Consider the following 20,791-nt stretch of genomic DNA (forward strand, 5'->3'; position numbering starts at 1 on the left):
GCGTGTTTTTGATCCTAGCGCAGACATACCAATGAGTTCTTTGGAATTTAAGTACAATGTGTGGCAACTTACTACCACACATTCTACTTACCACAAAACGTTCAAGAACCTTATCATAAGCAGCTCTCTTCAATCTAACCGTACCAGCAAGCAATACTGAACCAATAACAACAGCAAGTATTGATTTTATTGAACACATCGCGGTTGCAAGTTGTGCTTTAGATAACAGCAAAGATAGCCCTGAAAAGAGCTGTTTCTGGAAACAAAGAGGGAGTTCCGAAAATAACTGTTCAGCAAGCTCAAGCAAGCAGCAGCAGCGACCACCACCGTCACCGCGGCAGCTCGGGGAGGAGAGCCTTCGACAGCGCAGAAAAGGAACGAGTCCCCGTGCATTCCCAACGCCACGAGTATTTAAGTTAGCACCGCGCGTATAAGTAGGCTTATTTTCTGTAAATAAATTATTATTATTCTGTCCACTCTGAGTATTATTTTCTACCTTCTCTACGCAATATCTCCAAAAATGTATAGCTCTTACGGTGAAAAAAACATCGTGATCTAGATGTGTACCCTAAAGTGCATTGTACTCTTTCAAAAACGGCGATACGGCTCGCAACCTATCACGTGAGTACAAAAATGTACAGCGAAAAGTGGGTGAGTCACCTCTGAGTGACTACATTACAGTCATAGTCGTGAGCATATATTATGTATGTAACCACACCATTGTGCTCTTAATTTCACAAGTGGAACTATTTGCTACTTTGCTAGATAGTGGAAAAATATAAGAATGATGAGTTAATCATCATAATCAAACATTTCCAACGAATACAAGAATATTGATAAAAACCTTTTCTTTTGACGTAAGCCGGGTTAGCGTCTTAACCCTTCAATATTGGGGGGTTAAATATTTAAGAGTTTATCCCAAGGTTAGCGCTCATATTTCAGCGATGCAAGACAAATTAATAATCTAACCCTCCTTATGTCAAATATCTCCGAGTTAATTCGCTAACCCAGGTCTGCGCAAGTGGACCTTACAGTGCCACAAACTTATCTGTTCCGGTGACAGCTCACATAAATGTTTAATATTTCTTAATTCTATAAGATTTTAAGTTTGTTCGTATTGTTAATTTGCTCTTGCGGTGTTAATAAACCCATCTAATCTTTTACAATATACAATTCATTAGTGAGTAATAAGATATGGATCAATTTAGTTCGGTCTCACCGGAACAGATAAGTTTGTCGCACTATAAAATTAAGTAGCCCTATTATACAATCAGTTAATCTGTGATTAGAAATTCGTGTAGAAATTATGTACTTACACTCACGGGCAATGAAAAGGTTCCACTGAGAAAAGCACCATATTACTTCTAAACGGAAAAGGCTAGCTTAATGCCGTCTTCTGCAACATTAAAGTACATTTAACAGAGCATCAGGATATTACCAACTAAAATCGGTAATCGGTAATTTTGTTCCAATATAAATTAAATCTTTGAAAAAATTGGGTTTGTTTGATGTTGGCATTTTGTGAGTGGAACTTTTTCATTGCCCGGCAGTGTACCTATAAACATCTACCTACATAAATGCTACATATAGGTAATTAAGCATTTAGTTAAATTTGTCATTAATTCACAACACGTATGTAACCTAAGCTTTAACAAAGTAATTATATACCTGCTGATATATTTTATACAAAGCTACCGCTAATATGTAAATATGTGGTGGCTTGCACCAAAAAGTTAATCAAAATTAAATCTATGATCTCTTGCTCTGACATTTGAACTTTGATTAACGTTTTGGTGCAAGCCACCCTAAATGTATCAAATTTTGTACTCCCCCAAAGTCTATCAGATGAAATGTTTATGTTTGTAATCATGAATGTAACATGCCATAATATAATAGAGTATCAGTATCAATTTATAATTAGGGTTATTATTTTCCAGTGCCCAAATTTCAATTTGAGTAGTAGAAATTTCAGAATAATTAATTTAGAACATCAGCATTAGTCATAGACGCAGGACAGCTATTATTAACACACTTTGTTTCAAAATAATTTACAGTACAGAGAGTATTCTCTACTACTACTATTTTAACTGGCATGTGTTTTAGAGCATTTTGACATATTTTTATGCTAAAGATTATTGTTAAATAAAACAAATAGTGCGTTAGAATATTTCATACTTCACATTTTAATTTTATTAATTAATTAAAAAAAAAACATTTAAAAATAAAAAGTAACCTGTGATAATCCATAACATATAGAGGTTACTTTTTGCCGCACATCCGCGATACAAAAACCCTTTTAAGGCCATTCAGTCAGACTACATCTATACTACACAAACTCCAGACTAAACCAGATGTTGTTTGTTTCACTTTTAATTTTAATTTCGTTTTTTTGTGTATTTATGTTGTTACTATTTTTTGGTGTGTGGTGCTGGACATCGAATAAAGACTTTTTATCTTTATTTTTATATTATACAGATCTGTGACATACTTCCGGGATGTGCACCTATGAAAGGCTCACCCTGTATAAACTAGCTTTGGCATACCCGGCGTGGCCCCTGGTTCTTGCTGGCCAGGTACACAGTTAATTCGTACGAGTAGTACAAAACCTTTTGCGTCCCGTATCGCGATATCACAGCGAAAAACAAAATATTTGTACTTTGTCTGATTTCACGGTATTCAGCCTGTTTATTGTTGTATTTACCAGTAATTTTATTATTGTTTGTCGCTGGCAGGCAGCCGCGGCGCGGGGCTCGGCGAGGTGGACAACTGTGACGTGAACGAGCTGAAGGTGTGCATCGAGCTGATCCCGCGCACGCCCGTCGGCCTGCCACGCAGCCGCGACGAGCTGGACGCGCACTGCCAGTCAGTATACACGGTGACAGCTAGTAGACAAATTGCCAGTAGACACACAGCACGCCCGTCGGCCTGCCGCGCAGCCGAGACGAGCTCGACGCACACTGCCAGTCAGTATATACGGTAACAGCTAGTAGACACATTAACAGTAGACACACAGAACGCCCGTCGACCTGCCGCGCAGTTGCGATGAGTTCGACGAGCACTGCCAGTCAGTATACACAATGACAGCTAGTAGACACATTGACAGTAGACACACAGCACGCCCGTTGGCCTGCCACGCAGCCGCAACAAACTCGATGCACTTAGCTCGTCGCCCTGCCGTAACAGAACCAGTTAGTAGATTATTATTGGCATTAGAAATACATAGCCAATTAGTAGACACCTCTGACTACCCCTTCGGGGATTACAGTCGTGAGCATAATATTAGGTCCTTACATATGAAATTGGCGTTTTCTATAGGAGGAACATAAAGTCGTTTTTTTTTTAAATGAAATATAACTATTAAATTAATCAAAGTATGTACCATTGCTATGTATGCACTTTTGCCATCTCATAGGTAGTTCATTGATCCCCTTACTAAAAAACCATTCGGGCGGGAATCAATAAAATCTTTGAAGGCGGTTTGGACTGCCCCATCGGAGTTGAATTTTTTTCCTTGCAAGTAGTTATCCAAACTGCGAAAAAAATTGTAATCTGTTGGAACAAGGTCCGGAGAGTACGGTGGATGTCTAAGACATTCTAATTGAAGCTCCTCTAATTTGGTAGCCGTCTGTTGTGCAGTGTGTGGTCTAGCGTTGTCCTGAAGCAGCAGTGGCCTAGAGCGATTGACCAGCCTCGGTTGTTTAGCAGCTAGCTTTTCCATCATGGTTTGCAGTTGCTGACAATAGATATCTGCCGTAATCGTCTGGCCAGATTTAAGAAAGCTGTAGTGAACGACACCGGCACTAGTCCACCAAACACTTACAAGCAACTTTTTTTTAGTAAATTTTCGCTTAGGGCAGGATTTGGCTGGTTCGCCAGGGTTCAGCCATTGCGATGAGCGCTTCCGATTATCGTAGAGGATCCACTTTTCATCACAGGTAATGATTAGATTTAAAATTCCTTCATTATTGTGCCGGTTGAGTAACGTAAGTAACGCAGCAGTCGACGCGCGTTTGTCGGTTTGCTTCACTCAATTCATGAGGTACCCACCTTTCAAGCTTTTTCACCTTCCCAATTTGCTTCAAGTGGATTAGAATAGTTTTATCACTAACACCGGAGCCTGCAGCTAACTCGGACGTGGTTTTGGTTGGATCCGCTTCCACAATAGCCTTCAATTCTTCATTATCAACTTTGGTCTCCGGCCGTCCACGAGGCTTGTTCTGCAGGTCGAAATTTCCAGAACGAAAACGTTGGAACCAAAAACGCACTGTGTTTTCTTTTGCGACACCGTCACCATACACATCATTAATCCTTCGAGCCGTTTCTGCAGCACTGGTGCCACGGTGGAACTCATACTCGTAAATAACGCGATATTTCAAGTTTTCCATTTTGTAAACAGAGTGACACAAAGAAAAAAACAAAAGAAGAAAAAACAAATGAATTAGGAGGTTTGAAACACAAATGGATGAGTAAATAGCTGTATGAATTTGAATTTGGAATTCCTAACCATAAAGGTAATATTTGAGATCAAAGTGGCCAGTACGACAAAACGCCAATTTCATATGTAAGGACCTAAATGTTAGTAGACCCGTTGTCAGTTAGTAGATTCACATTTCAAGTTAATATACACACAAGACATGGTTACCGTTAGTAGACACACATTGACAGTTAGAGACAGCTAGTATCAGTTAATGACACACGTGGCCATTGAGTAGACGTCCATTCATTGCCAGTTGATCACGTTGACACGTTGCATCGGATCCTCCGTTTTAACGAAATTCTCAATAAAATAATAGCACATTTTCACTAGTCAATATAACTTTGTATCATACTGGGTACATATTTCCTAATATAACATGATAAATTGATTACTTAAAATGAAGCGACTGTGGAGTTCGACACCGGGTGCAAACATTCAAATTAATTCCGTTTGAACGATACGAAAGTGACTATTTCGACCCAAGTTACACAACATACGTAGTAAAATGGAGACAATAGGATTAACGACGACGCAGAGACAAAGTCTGTTGAATCTCAGCTCAGCGGACTGTTTTATTATTCAACTTTACAGTCTTAACAGCGTAACCCTTTGTAGTTACCCGACACCGCAAGTGGTACACACGTGTCGCTTGCTTTATTAGAAGACCTTTTAGAGTGAAGTATAGTTTTGTTGACCTGCTAGCTAATTCTGTCAGAAATAATAATAAATCAACCCATTTGCATTATTAAATTTTACCATTGATGTTACCTCGAATATCAATGTGAATATTAAAATTTTATTCGTCTTGTAAAAACTTCACTCTCTATCTAAAATTTTTGCTAGAGTTAGTTATTTAAAGTTATTTAGTTTAATCATGAATAGCGATGTACTTTTAGATGTGTTCGTATAAAAGCCTAAAAGCCTTATATTGTTCATAATGTTGACTTGGAAACCACTTACTTACGAAACAAACAATTAAGTGACAAGAATGTATTGTACGCCGCCTCAATAATTGTATATTATTTGGGAAGGTAAATTATATTAAACATATTGAAGTGCTCACTTAGCGAGTATTAGTCCCCGGTAATATTATTTACCTAAGTGAGAGTAAATTAGAAACAGCGGTAGGAGGATACTGGGAAGGATCGTCTGTAGTAAGGCATATTATGAGATTTGGGAACTAGGGCATACTATAGGGCTTATAGATATTTAATAAATTTAATTATCACGGTGTATGTATATTGATTGATAGATAATCTCATTTCTGTGATGACTGATAAGTGTCGAATGACTGAAGATTATCCCATTTACCTACTTAAAGAAATCTATTCTATTCTGAGAGGGGGCAAAGCTCTTGTGAGTGGCTCTCTCGAGTAGAACCTTTATACATATCCCCTTAATTTCAGCCCAGCCAGCCCAGCTCCCGTGTAAATTGGAGCAGCAAGCCTGGGTATTGCAATAGCTGAGATAGGCGCTCTGTTGATCCACTTCATTTATTAATTAATTTAAGCAATCAGAACCAGAGTGATTAGTTAGGCTTAAGCACACAGTGACGACTTAAGATATGGATCCATTTTATATACATACACATTTTCACAATGTATTCTGTGTATTTTACAATAACTATATATGAAATAAAGAAAAAAAAACGCTTGTTGCCGGGGTTGCTCGAAATGGTTTCTTAATACAATTGCCATTGTTTACCATTTTGCCATACCATAGCAGACTTTCTAGATGTTACACTGCTTTTAACATGTTTACTGCTCAAGCTAAGAGATAGACCGCATCTCTCTGAGTTCTCGATAACCAATAAATTGGATGTAATTATCTTACGTACCGCTGTTGTACTTATTGTGTCGAGAGTAATAAATACAATATCTCACTTCTCCTGCCATATCGTATCACATGTGTGTATACGATTGAACAATTACCGAAATGTAACATTATTATATTTATTGTAGATAATGTTATTTCGAGTTCCATAAGTAATTGGGCATGCTGGTAAATGTATGCTCAATTAAAGGCTTACAACTAAATCTGGCAATGGCAACACAAATTGGCAATGAAAATAGTCCGTAATTAAAGAACTTTAATATTGTATTTGCATAGGTACTTTAATGACGAATCATAATATTAAAATAATCAAGAAATGACATCCTAGACAACTTTAAGGTTACGTTCCCAGTAAGAAAACTGCTCGCCCATTGCTAGGCGCACTGCAAGCGTAGAGTGAGCGCAAAACTAGCAAACTGTGAACACTCGGCATTACAAACCGGGCCCGCGCGCCGCTAACTCAATCGAAGGCGGAGTTTACTTACTGGGCACACAGTCTTAAGTTTTCCTCCTATAGAATAATAGAATCAGCCACGAAGTCTAGTTATCAATGCCAAATCAAGATTGTATTTGCATACTATAAATGAAAGCACTAATACTGGCGTACTGCTCTCTTGACTAGGACATAGATTGACCTAGGTATAAGGAGAGGAGTTAAATGAGTATCTACATAGCACAAAATAAATTAAATTTTCCATAGGTCTCTATTTTATATCCGTAGTTGTTCAAAACATTACTCAGTTAACAGAAAATAACTATGATGTACGGTCAGTTGCAGATAAACCTGACCCCCCTCTCATACTAACAATGTCTCTGAATTGAACATTGTACATTGTACATTGAAGTGCTTAGTTTCTCCATCGGCATCGGAGCCAATCTTATTTATAAGATTTTAATATTATTTAAAGCCGAGACGTTAAAAGTGTGTTTATTTAAAAAAACTCGGCTACACACGTAAAAAAACATAGTTAAGGATTATTTATTGCTAACCACTATGAGTTTTTTTTGTAACTAAATATTATGACGTATAAATACATAAGTAAGCGTGCGATTTCCGCTAAAAGTTATACTTCTAGTTCTCCGTATGTAGAGGGAATGTCAAAGGATTTTTAACAAGTGCCTAGTACTGAGTACCGACTTAATTGGTACCTACTCGTGCAAAAATATAAAAGTTGAAAGCGTTTTATATACTCGTGTAAAATATTATAATTCTGAATAGCTGGTGTACTTCTATATTGAGTACACAAACAGAGCATTGAAGTTAAAAGCTACAATCAAATTCTTGATAGCACTTTGCATCGGTTGGTAGCGAATCGTTAGTTTTTCGGAAGCAAAACGTAAAAATACAATACAATCCGACCAAGCGATGTTCAAACTATGTAGTCACTAGTGTTTCATTATTTTTCCAATTTCACCTCAGAGTTGACAACACCCTTGACTATGTAGGTACTTTCCTTTTTTTACAAAGCTTTTGTTTCGGGACTTTCGGAACAGAGTTTTGTTACTGTATTGGCCTTATTCCAATAAAGACCTTGTGTATTTTCACCGTAGGTGTAAACTTCCCTGTTACTGTGTGAAATTCTGCCTCCAATATTACTTCTCTTAAAACAGGGGTCGTTTGCTTTTAGATTTGCCACCGAAAGGAGAGACGCGTAGGTATTTAACCCGTGACTAAAAAAGTTTGTATTTCTCGCCACGTAACTTCAAAATGGTTGGACCGATTTGAATGATATTTCATTAAAATCTGTTTAGTTTGGTAAGTATTCTAGTTCAAAAGTATGTAATCAATTTATACATTGATATAAAAATCTAAAAACATAAGTACCTTATTAGAAGAAGTGTTTTTGCCCAAACAGGATTTGATTGAAATTTGGTTTCCCAGTCATGAAAAAACGTATCAAAAGAATAATAAATTGGCCCGAAATTTCCATGTAAAACCTTATTGAGGCAATTCCAAGCCCGCAAACCACAGTTCGGACCGCTTGTTTATATTTATGTGTATGGATATTCATTGTTCAACATCCTTTTTTATTGACCAGTTTAGAATGAAATCCTTTTTTTGTCCTTTTAAGTAGGTACTTTGTTTTTTTATGACAGCTGCAGTTAGGTAAGTAGGTAGCAGTGTTGGTTGTTTTAAGATTTTCGATTCCCGGGTGAAAATAATATCTTTCGAGTCTTTAATTAACCCGAAAGATGGAAATAGGTCTGCTCTTCATTCGCAGTGTCGTGTGATCAAAGCGAGTAATCGAATTCCATGCTTTGTATGCGCGGCGTGCTACCGACAGAGCTGCCAGCATCCTAACATACCTCCCCAAAACTAGCTACGACAAGACTTGACTAATTTTAATGCAGTTTTTTTTGATTCTGGTTACTTTAAAGGTTAACTCAATTCCCGCTACGGCTATTTCATTGGTGGGACGTGCTTTACACAAGTTTATCTACGCAGATAAATGATGCCGTGCAGTCAGGGCCAGCTTAGTGTATCATCAGAGGGACTGAATCGCTTTAAACATTATTTAACTGCATGCAGTTTTACGTTCGACTTCATGCAATCATGACATCAAGTTATAGAACAACGCGGACTCGGGTGCATCGAGTTTAAGCGGTCGGCTGCAGTCATTGAGTATACCCGAGTCCGCGTTGTTCTATGGCTGCAGTCGATGTCTTGAACTTTGCGTTACACAACAAGACACTAAACAACTGTAGCCGTTGCTACGCCCAATCAAAACTCACGAGCAATGAAAAAGTTCTACTTACAAAAGGTCGTCAGACATTAAATTTAATTTAGGATTTAATCAAATACTTTACGCTCATTCTCTCCCTCAGGGCCTACCAAACGGGCATGGTGTGCATGGACGCGTGGATCAAGCGCTGCCTGCCGGGCGACGGGCAACGGCTGGTGCAGCAGCAGATCGGGGGCGCGCGCGCTCTCATGCGCTTCCTGTGCACCAATGAGACTGCGTTGAGGAAAGGTACGGCCGGTTTATTGGTGGGTTTTTAACCAGGTTTAGTGAGGTGAAAACCGCATCGAAATCGGACCAGTGAAAGGCTAGGGAATCGCGCACAAACATACAGACAGGTCAAACTGGTAGGTTTCAGTTTGTGCGTTTGCGTATGCGTTTACCTGGAGTTTGGCTGAACTGTTTTTGGATGCGGTTTTCAGAAATGTATTTTGGTAACAACAAATATATACTTTAGTTTATTTTTCTGACTACTTAGTTACTGGCTAAGACTTTTTAAATAGAATACCCATCACGCTAAAAAAACTAAAAATAAAACAAACGGTGTATTATAGGAATAGGGAATATGCAAGTGGTTCAAATAAAGGTCAAATATTATTTATAATAAACTTTGTTGTTTCATAACTACGACTCCATCATTATTTTTGATTATAATTTATTTTTGAGCAAGTAAATGAAGTTGAAAAGTACAAAAAAACTTCGGTAAATTCTAACTTCCGAGAAACGTCACCCATTTTCTTAGGGCGGATGTGACGTCATAATTCTTTATATATCAATCTCAGAATAATAACTTCTTTGCGTTTGCGTATAGTTAAATAAATGTCAAGTGTAAACAAAGAAATGTTAATGTCACCGAGTATTTGTGATGCTCGTTGTGATCAGATACGATGGATCACATAAAAATTCTTCCAATACGAGTAGATCCTAGCCTCCTATAACCTCTCCACTTCTTGTTTGATATGCTTGTTTGTTTGCAAAGTGTAGGACTTTTTATATTTTTTGTTGGTAGTGTATGGGCTGCCACTAGTTGTTCTATTGTAATGAGGCGTAAACAGCCATTCGCTAGTCAACGAGCCACTCAAATACGCATATTGCAACACAATAAAATTAAATTTGTATTGTAAGTATTATGACATGAACATGACACAAGTTGCTCTTTCTACTTTTAGGTTATAATGGCAGTCGTTAGTATATTTCAAAAGTTGTTATTTTTTTCTAAATTAAGTTATGGAAGAATTCTCGTAATCAGAAGAACTGGACACATTAAATTTATTACGCAGTATGAACGAGTAAACTGTGGCCAGCTGCGGAAAAGGACAGCAAAGACTATTGAAAAGTCGAGAGCCGTGTGCCCAAATATTAGGGAATATGCATATATTTTTATACTCTTATTCGATAGTTTAGATAAAGGGGTTTAGACCTTTGAGATATGCACAATGGTTCCATTCAAGAGAGCCAGGTGCAGGTTCTTACACCCCCACAGATAATAGAATAGAATGACCCACTAACCCTAGTCTCTCTTACTGAGAACCAAAGTTACAGTAAGTACTTACATACAATACAAATATTACTTTATATTCATATTGCCATATTGCCATAATAGCGTAATATTGTGTACAAAGGTCCTCTGGTTTGCGCGCTCCCATTTCAAAAGAGCTACTAGCAGCTATTTACGAGCTCCCATTACAAAACAGCCACTGGTCACACTTTATTACCATTATAAAACAGCCACTGATCACACTTTATACACTTCCTTTTTCGTTTGTTACCATGACAACATTGGTTTGTTGAAAATACAAAAGTACTCTGTGATTACTTGATTAGGTAAAAAATCTATGCCGACTGACGGGACTCATTATTCTGAGCCGTGAAATTAAAAGATTATGACGTCACACCAGCCCGCCATCCTGACGGGAATTTCAAAGTGGTCGTGATGGTTGTAATTTTTTAACTTTCTTTAAAATACCTTAAATTACTTATTTTGGCGTTGAATTTTTTTTTACTATAATAAAGTGATGTAAAACTATCCAATAAAAGTATAAAAAAAAATTACGCATATTCCCTATTGTATCATTACACACATAACCACGAATTAAAAACAAAAATGTCCATCTCTGTAAGACGGCAAGTCATGCCGGATATCCAGTGAGCGTCCACGCTGGCCTCGTGCCTCAACACAAGTAAAACTATTTTAATGTGTGCGCTTCTCAAAGTCTCAAAAGTTTTCAAAGTCTGTATCATCCCGAGTGAAGGAGATATAAGCAAGTACCTATATAGGTAGTTAGTTACATACTAAGATATTCCCACATAATTACGATCTCGTGTGCTGTAGGTATAGCAACTTAAAGTTGGGCACAGTAATTGTTAAAGAAGTACTGACATACCTAGTTATAGCCCATTTTATTAAATAACTTGAATCCTAGATTCTCTTCAACGCCACACAAAGACTTATTTTTCAAAGAGCTGCAAGAAAGCTTAGAAATATTACTTAAAGTCTCACGAGAATGCTAAGTTCCCGTTTGCTGTCGGAAATCTTGAGTTTTATTTTCTTGGCGTACTCGAGATTTTACAGTACTACATTTTACAGTTGGAAGTTTTAACAATAGATTACGCTGACTCGCGGCTATCCGACCATTTCACGAGACACGTGTGTGACGGTGAAAGCAATAAACGTATAAGTCCGCTCTTTGTTGCCTCGAGTTGCTGCCAGCGATGCGTCCCACTTCTGAAGAAAACCTTTGACATGCTTAAGACGCTAGAATAAATGGAAAGTGGAAATGCTCACTGGATTATTTTGCCGTTTTTATTAAAGTTTCCTAGGGTACTATTTCTTGCTTTGACGCTACATAGAAGCCTATATGCAGAGTCTGGGCCTAAGACCAGTGAATAATAATGTTATGGCTTCTTAATTGAGGCGTTTGCCTATGCTGATAATTTAATCTCAGAATTGTTGTGTGTTATATATTATATATCCAGGCTAGAATGTGGAAATTGAAAAAGCCAACTTCCAACGTATGATGAATACTGTGCGGACTGATAGTTATCAGACAAAATATTATGTTTATATGCCATTAAATAATATATAATATTAGACTTTTATGCTAAAACTATCGCGAACCCACTGTTTCCTTATCACCAGTGCTAAATGCCTCTCATCTAGTGAGAAAGTAGTAACTATCACTGGACGAAGCATATTATACTCATCCATCACCAGTGCTAAAGACCTCTCATACAGTAGAAAAGTAACAACTGTATCTTCATCATATCACACTTCATTCTCATCGCCAGCACTAAAGCTATACACTCCCGCAGAGTTCCTGAAGGAGCCGATGTGCTGGTCGCGCGTGTCCCCCGCCTGGTCGCAGTGCGTGGACGAGCTGCAGATGGCCGTACGTGACATCACGGAGCGCGCGCAGCTGCTCACCTACGTCAATAGGAACTCCGAGCTGTGCTGGTAAACTCACTTGCTACTGTTTTTTTGAGGGTCTAGAGACTCTAGACTAGACACTAGGGGATCTCATAGTGACAGCGTTTGAGCAATCTTCCTAACGTGTCGGTGACAAACACTGCAGCCTTCTGCTGCCAAGTGGGGGTTTTGCTGCAGATGGCCGTACGTGACATCACAGAGCGTGCGCAGCTGCTCAACTACGTCAACAGGAACTCGGAGCTGTGCTGGTAAACTTACGCGCTTTTGTTTCTTGAGGGTCTAGAGGATGTCACGGTGACACCGCTTGAGCAGTGGTAAACTCACGCACTTTTTTTTTTGAGGGTCTAGACTAGTCTAGAGGGTCTCATAGTGACCGCTCGAGCAGTCTACTTCTTCTTAGAGTATAAGAAAGGATTAGCCAGTTTATGGCAGGGTTACTTATCGGATGCCTCGCTGCGCACGGCTGGTTTTATTTTGGTATAGCTTGTAGAAGGACTATGGTATGGTATGGTATGGTATAAGTATGTCGCTGTCGCTGACTGCCCCGGGAGGGTAGTGAGGTGATGACTCTCGCGCGGTGGTGAGATGCTGGACACGTACTTATGTATAATAATGTACATAAGTAGCTATTGTGGTGACTCACACGCACCGTACGGTTTGCTTTTCACTGCTCGATAGGTGTATTTTTTTTAGTAGAATACATGGGCCGCTAGTCTGCTAAATTTTATGTAGCAAATGCAGTTAGGTATTTTATAGGTAAATAGGTACACCTAAGTTAATTCCTATTGACACCTATAAAAGTTAGCAGTCATGCGGCCCTGGCTCCTGGCATACAGGTTCTCCTAGTTTAGGAGTCAGGGCAATACTGATTATAACGATGAGTAGAATAGTAGATATAAGATATTTTCCCAATAAGTTATACTATGTTTACTTGAAGAGGGTGGTTGTAGAGGTGCAGTAAAATAACTCAACTTCAGTCGGTCAATGGTACATAAGTGGATGGTCAATAGTAGGTAAATAGTTGGAATTCTTTTGATCCCGATAACCAAGATGATGTATTGGTACCGAAATAGATTCGCCGAAAATTACGTATTTGATTCCGTTTTCCTGTTGCTAGAAAAGGTTTCCTGTCCATGTTCCTACGGTCAGACTCTTTCCGCCTTTTCACTATTACATAGGGCCTAACATAATGTTACTTACCTAAAGTCTTTATTTAATAGTCGAAGATTGAGTGACGTATTGTTCTATTGGCGGGACAATCGATTGTTGATGAACCGTTTAGAATCGTTCAATTTAGTATCAGAGATAAAAAAAACAGACTTTAGTTCTGAATCCTCTGACTACCCGCAAGAGATCAAAATGTTCATGTCAGTTCATGACGCAACTAAGCAGGTATTTATATCGTGGGAAATCATGTCCTGTCATGTTATATTCTACTGACGCTCCCGCTGCCTCTGGACTCGTCTCTCATGCATGGATAATCTCTTCAAAAGCCGGTCCAATTTTCATATATTCGCGAAGCATAGAACTCAGATTTGTAGCCGTCGTCGTGCGTCGGTCGTTAATTTCCATCGAGGCATGTTATTTATTTATGATAGGCTTTGTTTGTCTTATCAGTCATATTTTTATTAGTTTTCAAGATAGAAATAGTCTGAATTCTTTCGTAAGCATTATTATAATCAGAAGATATATTATAATTTGAGAAAAAATATAATATATTAAAATGTTATTAAATTGTGTTGACGGACCAAAATTATTAAATGATTTAAATGCCTACTGAAATAAGGGATAAAACAAATAAGGCAAGATTCTCAAGATTGTTAAAAAACATTTGTTAAGTAAAATCTAGAAACCTATTGTCTGATGTTTATAAAAACAAGTATCAAGTTAAATTTATTGTTAAAATATAATATTCATTAGTATTATCAAGAATTAAGTCTGAATCCACAGACAAACCAGTAAACTGGTTTTGTGGGTCATTATTAATTGTACTGTGTTTTTTATGTTTAATATATACATTGAACTGAACTGAAAAAAAGTGTGACTTTCTATTTTACAATAGGAGGGAGTAATGCCCCAGTAAATGGCTCTCTCAAGTAGAACCTTCGTACACGTCCGCTTCTTATGCTTGGTAGTCCTAGATCCCCGGAGTATTGGAGCATGCAGAAAAACATGGTTGTTAACTTTAAAGGCAATGTAGAATTTTATCAGTAAGTACGGACACGAATACGTTTCCACATTGCATTTAAAGTCAACAACCATATTTTTAATTAAAATAATTGAACTCGCCATTACTGTTTCCGAGTGGCTTCTCAAGTTGATATTTATAAAACTTTTAATATTTATTCTAAGTAAAGATATTAAAAGTATTTGGTAATTACCGTTAGTTAAATTTTTATAGTTTCTCTTTAATTTCAGGACACTTAAACAATTGATATTGTTACTGAAACCATAATTTTATTAACTTCATAACGAGTCCTTAACTTTAATTACCGTAATTGTTGAAGTGTCCTGAAATTAATAATTATGGTTTCAGTCCAGTTTGTGTCGGAATCTGGAGATTGCATTAACCTTTTGCGACCCGAAGTCGCGATATCGCGCCTGACGACAATAGATTTCTATTGTGTCTGATTTCCAGGGATTCAAACGGTTACTCTATTCATAATATCTGCATTTAAACTGTGTAAATTTCGTTTAAGATAAGGTTTCAGCGATGTTTTTTTTGTACCTATACATGTATAATATATTAGTCTGAATATAATATCCACCCATACCCTTGACTGTTTTTCTTATAGTAGGTAGGTATACGTAAGGATATGGTATAGGAGATGTAAACAAATATAAAATAAGTGTTAAATGATTATAACCTAACTGTTTTTTAAGTTGTTTAAGTTTTTAAAGTTACTACTTAATTTAAGTTCATATTTTGTGCACCTGTATTGTATGTTAAATTAAGGAAAATTTGTTATTGGCCTTACTATTTATACATTTATCTTGTAACTGCATATTTAACGCTGTTAATTTTCTAAAAAAAAATAAATAAATAAATAAAGAAATAAATAAATGTTACAATCAACTACCTATTGCACACCCGGAATGGTTCCTCATAATTGCATTTCTACAAACGCTTTGTATTTAAAAGACTGAAATTTCATGCCTGAAATCCTTTTGAAATCGCATGCGGATGTGTCCTCGTTTTTAATTAAATTGTGAATTTAGCTTCTGTGTTATTGTAGGTGTTATCGGACCATTAATCTAAATTCCATGAATACCGGCGTAAATTTCGTTAGTATGACATTAGTGAATTCTAAAAACTTAAAATACGAGCCACAAAATTAAATTAGTTATGAAATGTAATAGAACAAAAATACCAAATTAAAAAGTCCAAAGAAATGAAATTAAGAACAAAGCACAACAAAGAGTTTTCCAAGCTCGTAGTATGTCTGGAAACTTTTTCTGTTCCTTTTCAGAATTAGTGTTATTTTAGAGAGCGGTGGTAGCTCAGTCGGGTAAGCGCCCGCTTCTCACGCCAGAGATGCGGGTTCGAATCCCGGCGCTGACATGTACCAATGAGTTCTTTTAACTTAAGTACAATGTATACCATCGCTCTTACGGTGAAGGAAAACATCGTGAGGAAAGCTGCATATCTAGATCTAGCACATCTAGATATGTGAACCCACCAACCCGCAGTGGACCAGCGTGGTGTGGAAATGGTCCAAGCTTAGGAAGGCAGTTTAGACCTTGGGGATATGCACAAAGGTTCCATTCAAGAGAGCCAGGTGCAGGTACTTACACCCCCACAGAGAATAGAATAGAATAGAATAGAATAGTGTTATTTGCATGTAACGTTCTCATTCGTTGTATCCTAATTAATGCAATATACTTAATAATATATCTCTTGAAAACATAACAATTTATTATTTATCAGCCTTCCTTAGCCGCATTTAATAACAACAATAATGTGTTAGCTACAGTGTGTTCAAGATTTTGATGTGGGTAATTGTACCTAGACAATCCGCAAGTTTCTTTTGGACTCCAAAAAACTTTTAACTCCACTGGAATGCATGTGTGTGTGTTGATTGTAATTGATTAATTAATTCATTTCGTAATTGCATGCATAATAATCCCCGAAGGAGGAGTCACAAGTGAACAGCAAGCGAACCGCCCTATTTTCGCAATACATTTGAACTGACAGAAATCATGCCAGAAGGTTTTCTTAACCGATCGAGCAGGAAAATCAACTAAAAGTATATCGCGGAGCTAGTGCATGCGTTTTCTCGCTACTACTCCAACGTAGTAAAAACTGTCACTCCCTATGCAGAAGACCTGGCACAGGGCGAAAGACGCGCACTTCAAGACGTGACAAAAGTTATCCACTCTCGAAGCCGCGCGATGTGAGTGGGCACGACGCTAAACCCCGTACTAGGCCTTCAGGTCTCAAGCCAACTCTAGCTAGTATAACCCAAACCTTCCCCCCACAGTGCGCGCGAAGAGTACATGCAGTGCGTGAGCTACGCCGGGCGCGCGTGCTCCGCCAGCGCGGCGGGGCTGCTGCGGCGCATGGCGTGGGTGCTGGCGCAGGACGTGGCGGCGTGCAGCCAGCAGCAGCGCTGCGCCGCGCCCCCGCCCCCCGCCGCGCCGCTGCTCGCGCTGCTGACCACGCTGCTGGCGTATCCGACGCACTTCTTGTAAACAAGTGACGGTTAGGGTGATGCTTATACCACTGAGTGGGTTTAATTTATACCAGCGGGTTTAGTTTGGCTGTTTAAATGCATACTGGAATGATTTGCTCTTTTAATCCTATTAAACAAAATAAATTGGAGACTTTTCTATGGAAATCAATTCAAAGAAATATATTGATTTCTCAAAAAATAAGTAAGTAATGTTTGACACATAAGTATCTATTTCAGTTTTGTTAATGAGAATAATTAAAAGAAGTAAAACGTGTTTTTTAATTGTCGTACTCTTGGTTAAGTTTGTTTTCATTAAACTTGGAGGTACCTATAACAATAACGCAATTTAAAATTTAATTTTACCTTTAGCAAAACCAAACAAGGACGATTGTGCTTTTGCGTATACACTACGGCTTCTTAGAAAATAATATCTGACAAGTATGAATAGCACATCAGTTAACTATGTAAGTATTTACTTTCTTTAGTGTCGATGTTACGTGAATTTTAAGTATTTTATTTAATTAAGAATTTTAAGTTTGTGAATTTTATTAATATTATTCTATCTATCATCTTAACTCCCTATTTTATGTTTCGTAATTGAAGTCAATTGATAACAAAATAAGTAGTCGCTCAAATTTTATTTTCTTAGCGTAGGCTGGCGACCTGATAATATTATGAATGTATGAATAGACTCAAATTGGGGAATTCAAAAGCAACTAGGCACAGCTGGGCTTATCAAATCCCATTGAAAAGATAAACAGATATTCATTAAACCAAGCAATCGTCTCCTATTTATTGAAGTCAAATATTATTCTTGTTTGGGTTTACTAAGTCAAAGAAATCTACAATTCTATACATAATTTGCTTAAATACAGCGGTACAGAATTTATGATTGATATCATAAACAAATTAATGCCAAAGATATAATCAGGGAAAAGTTATTTTAGTAACCACTAAGTTAATGTGTTTTTGCTTTTAAGTACTTAATTAAATGTTACTGATTGGTGGAATAAGTTTAGAATTTTTAAAGTTGCATTATTATTATATTATAAGATGTAGTAGTAAGTGTAAATATTATTTGTAATTAAAAGCTTCGGTAGGTATTAACAGATTATAAAATCATACGTGAATATTTCATTTTGTTAAAATGTTCAACATTAACTTATTACTTAACTGTTAAACTTATTGTAGTTACTGAATTAGAAAAGTCAAGACCTTCATCAACCTTACAAATTATAAATTTCTTATTATCTTTATCTAGTCTGACTTAGTTTGAACTTCGCATTCGATGTGAACAGAATAATTGAAATATATAATAGAATAACGAGAAATAAAGATAAATTGTCTCTACTTGTGTAGTTTTTGTTTGATTTACCGGCCCAGTGTTGTTGGAAGAGACTCCGTATCGCTTAATATGATTATGTAATCCAAAATCTATACCTAGTGCACTATTTACACTTTCATAAGAACAATAGAAAAACCGTTATAGTTAGGAATTAAAGCGTAACATCTATAGATAATAATCATACATGCATGTTTCGTGTAGCAAGTTAAATTTTTTCATTGTGATGGAATATTTTAGTGATGATCGCGTTGAATGGATGGAACGTCGACGATTGTTGATTATTATGATGACGTATTAGGTAACTTCATGCAAGCGTAATAAAGCTCTTGCAGAGCTGGAATCACCACTGGTTCCACTAATAGGACACTCAGATGCATATTTACGAAGCTCAGTTTATGGAGCTTTAGGACAACAAAAGCTTAGTAACCGCAGCGGGCGGATGTCGCAATTTGCATAGTGCCGGTTGTTGTCGTAAATTGTGTGCCGTTTAGCTGACAAAGTATTTGTTGCAGTAAAACCTCCATGTTGATTTATACCTTTTTGCGCGACACGTTCATAAGCAATAAATTCTGGTAACGGAAATACCTGTGTTACGGATGTACCTGCGGTTCCACTAAACACAGTGGGATCGAAGTCGTGTAACGAAGTGTTTCCGAAGTGATAGTGCTTTCATAGTATCGACATCCGCGCCCGAGCGTCGAGTGAACAGAAAGCGGTTTAGAGCGCGCTGCAGTTTAACTACTTAAAGTCGCTGAGTGCCATTTTAATATAAATAATTGATAGGTAAGTATTTAGGTTTAGGAGTGGGTGCTGGGATATCCTGACTCTTGAAGCAAAGCTGATTGTATGAAACAACTGAAGAGCTCCTTTGGAGAGATCTGTCTGTAAATTTAGATCTTCATTGGTTCTATCTGGTGATGATTTCTACCGTTAAATAAAAAAGATACCTCTAATATTAGCTGCTATCGACAGTCTGTAATTCTGAAATACTACATTCGTACGAACTTACTAAGTATACGGTATAAATTTTACCAAATATAGATATTGAATTCCCGAATCGGGTGCACCTATGCGGCCGGTGCGACAGGCGGCGGCGGCGACGGCGGCGGCGTCCATAACTCAGATAGCGCCTGCTCCGAAGCGGCTGCAGAATTTCAATTAAGTAGCTTGCCTATGAAGTGGACCTTGCAGTGGGAAATTTACTACACTCACGTGCAATGAAAAAGTTCCATTTACAAAATGTCGACACAAAATGACCCAATTTTTTACGTCTAATTTTTGGTTTTGATTATAATATTTACGTTTTTAGTTGGAAATGCCGTAATATTTTGATGCGCTGTTAAATGTAATTCAATATTTCAAAAGAGAGCCTTTTACGTTTAGTAGTAATTTGGTGCTATTGTCACAAAAAAATTCCATTAATCGTGAGTGTATGTCATAGTAGGTCCGGTATTTTTCACTCAGAAAGTAATAATGCTATAAGATTTAAGTAAGCCTGTAAGTCTGTAAGCTGTGGCGGGAGGAGAAGAACTTTCTACTACTCTAATCAGTTAACAAATATAAATAAATATAAATATGTGGGGACATCTCACACACAGCCATCCGACCCCAAGCTAGGTAGAACCTGTGTTATGGGTGTCGGATAGCTGATATATCTACACAAATACATAGATAGATACATATTGGATATATAAATGATAGCCAGACGCAAGCCAAACACAAATGCTCATCACACAAATGTTTGCCCTGGGCGGGATTCGAACCCGCGGCCCTCAGCTTCGGAAGCAGCTTCACTACCGCATTAGCTACGGTGCCGTCAGAATTTAACAGGATTAAATGTGTGTATTAAACTTTAATAACAACTTAAGGCTAATTAATTATGCTATTTATACATCTACACAAAAGAAAATGTGACTATAGTTTGCCTGTCTCATCACTCAAGAGTCTAGAACACACTTTTTCTATGATTGTATCATACATGCTCATCGAAAAATTATGTAGGTAAGTATATAATAGTTATGTTATTATTGTAAATACCTACTTAGTTATGTTTGGCAGAACAAAAAAAAATCCATTTTGATATATTTTTTAAACTATACTTAATCTTAGTTTTAAAGCTAAACGTGGTTTTCTCTTTGAGCTTGAAATAATTGCAATTTTAGTTCGAGACCGGATATTGTGCAAAGCGTTGTTTGAGTTCAAGTAGTCTCGACGAGCGGCGCTGGGGGGTCACTCTATATGACAAAAAACTAACCCCCAAATTCATAGAGCTTTTTGACACTTTACAATAGGCTT

At 37.4% G+C, this 20,791-nt stretch overlaps 1 protein-coding gene across 1 annotated transcript in view; it reads left to right on the forward strand.

The window, feature by feature from the left end:
• The window catches only part of LOC119692626, a 29,166-nt gene extending 10,675 nt beyond the window's left edge, over positions 1–18,491 (forward strand). The window contains exons 2-5 of the mRNA XM_038113785.2: positions 2,733–2,862; positions 9,137–9,282; positions 12,364–12,505; positions 16,960–18,491. Coding sequence (XP_037969713.2) covers positions 2,733–2,862; positions 9,137–9,282; positions 12,364–12,505; positions 16,960–17,170 — 629 coding nt within the window. The 3' untranslated portion in view covers positions 17,171–18,491. The remainder of the gene's footprint in view (positions 1–2,732; positions 2,863–9,136; positions 9,283–12,363; positions 12,506–16,959) is intronic.
• Positions 18,492–20,791: the final 2,300 nt, after the last annotated feature.

Source organism: Plutella xylostella, chromosome 23 (genome assembly GCF_932276165.1).
Source record: "Plutella xylostella chromosome 23, ilPluXylo3.1, whole genome shotgun sequence".
Taxonomy (NCBI): domain Eukaryota; kingdom Metazoa; phylum Arthropoda; class Insecta; order Lepidoptera; family Plutellidae; genus Plutella; species Plutella xylostella.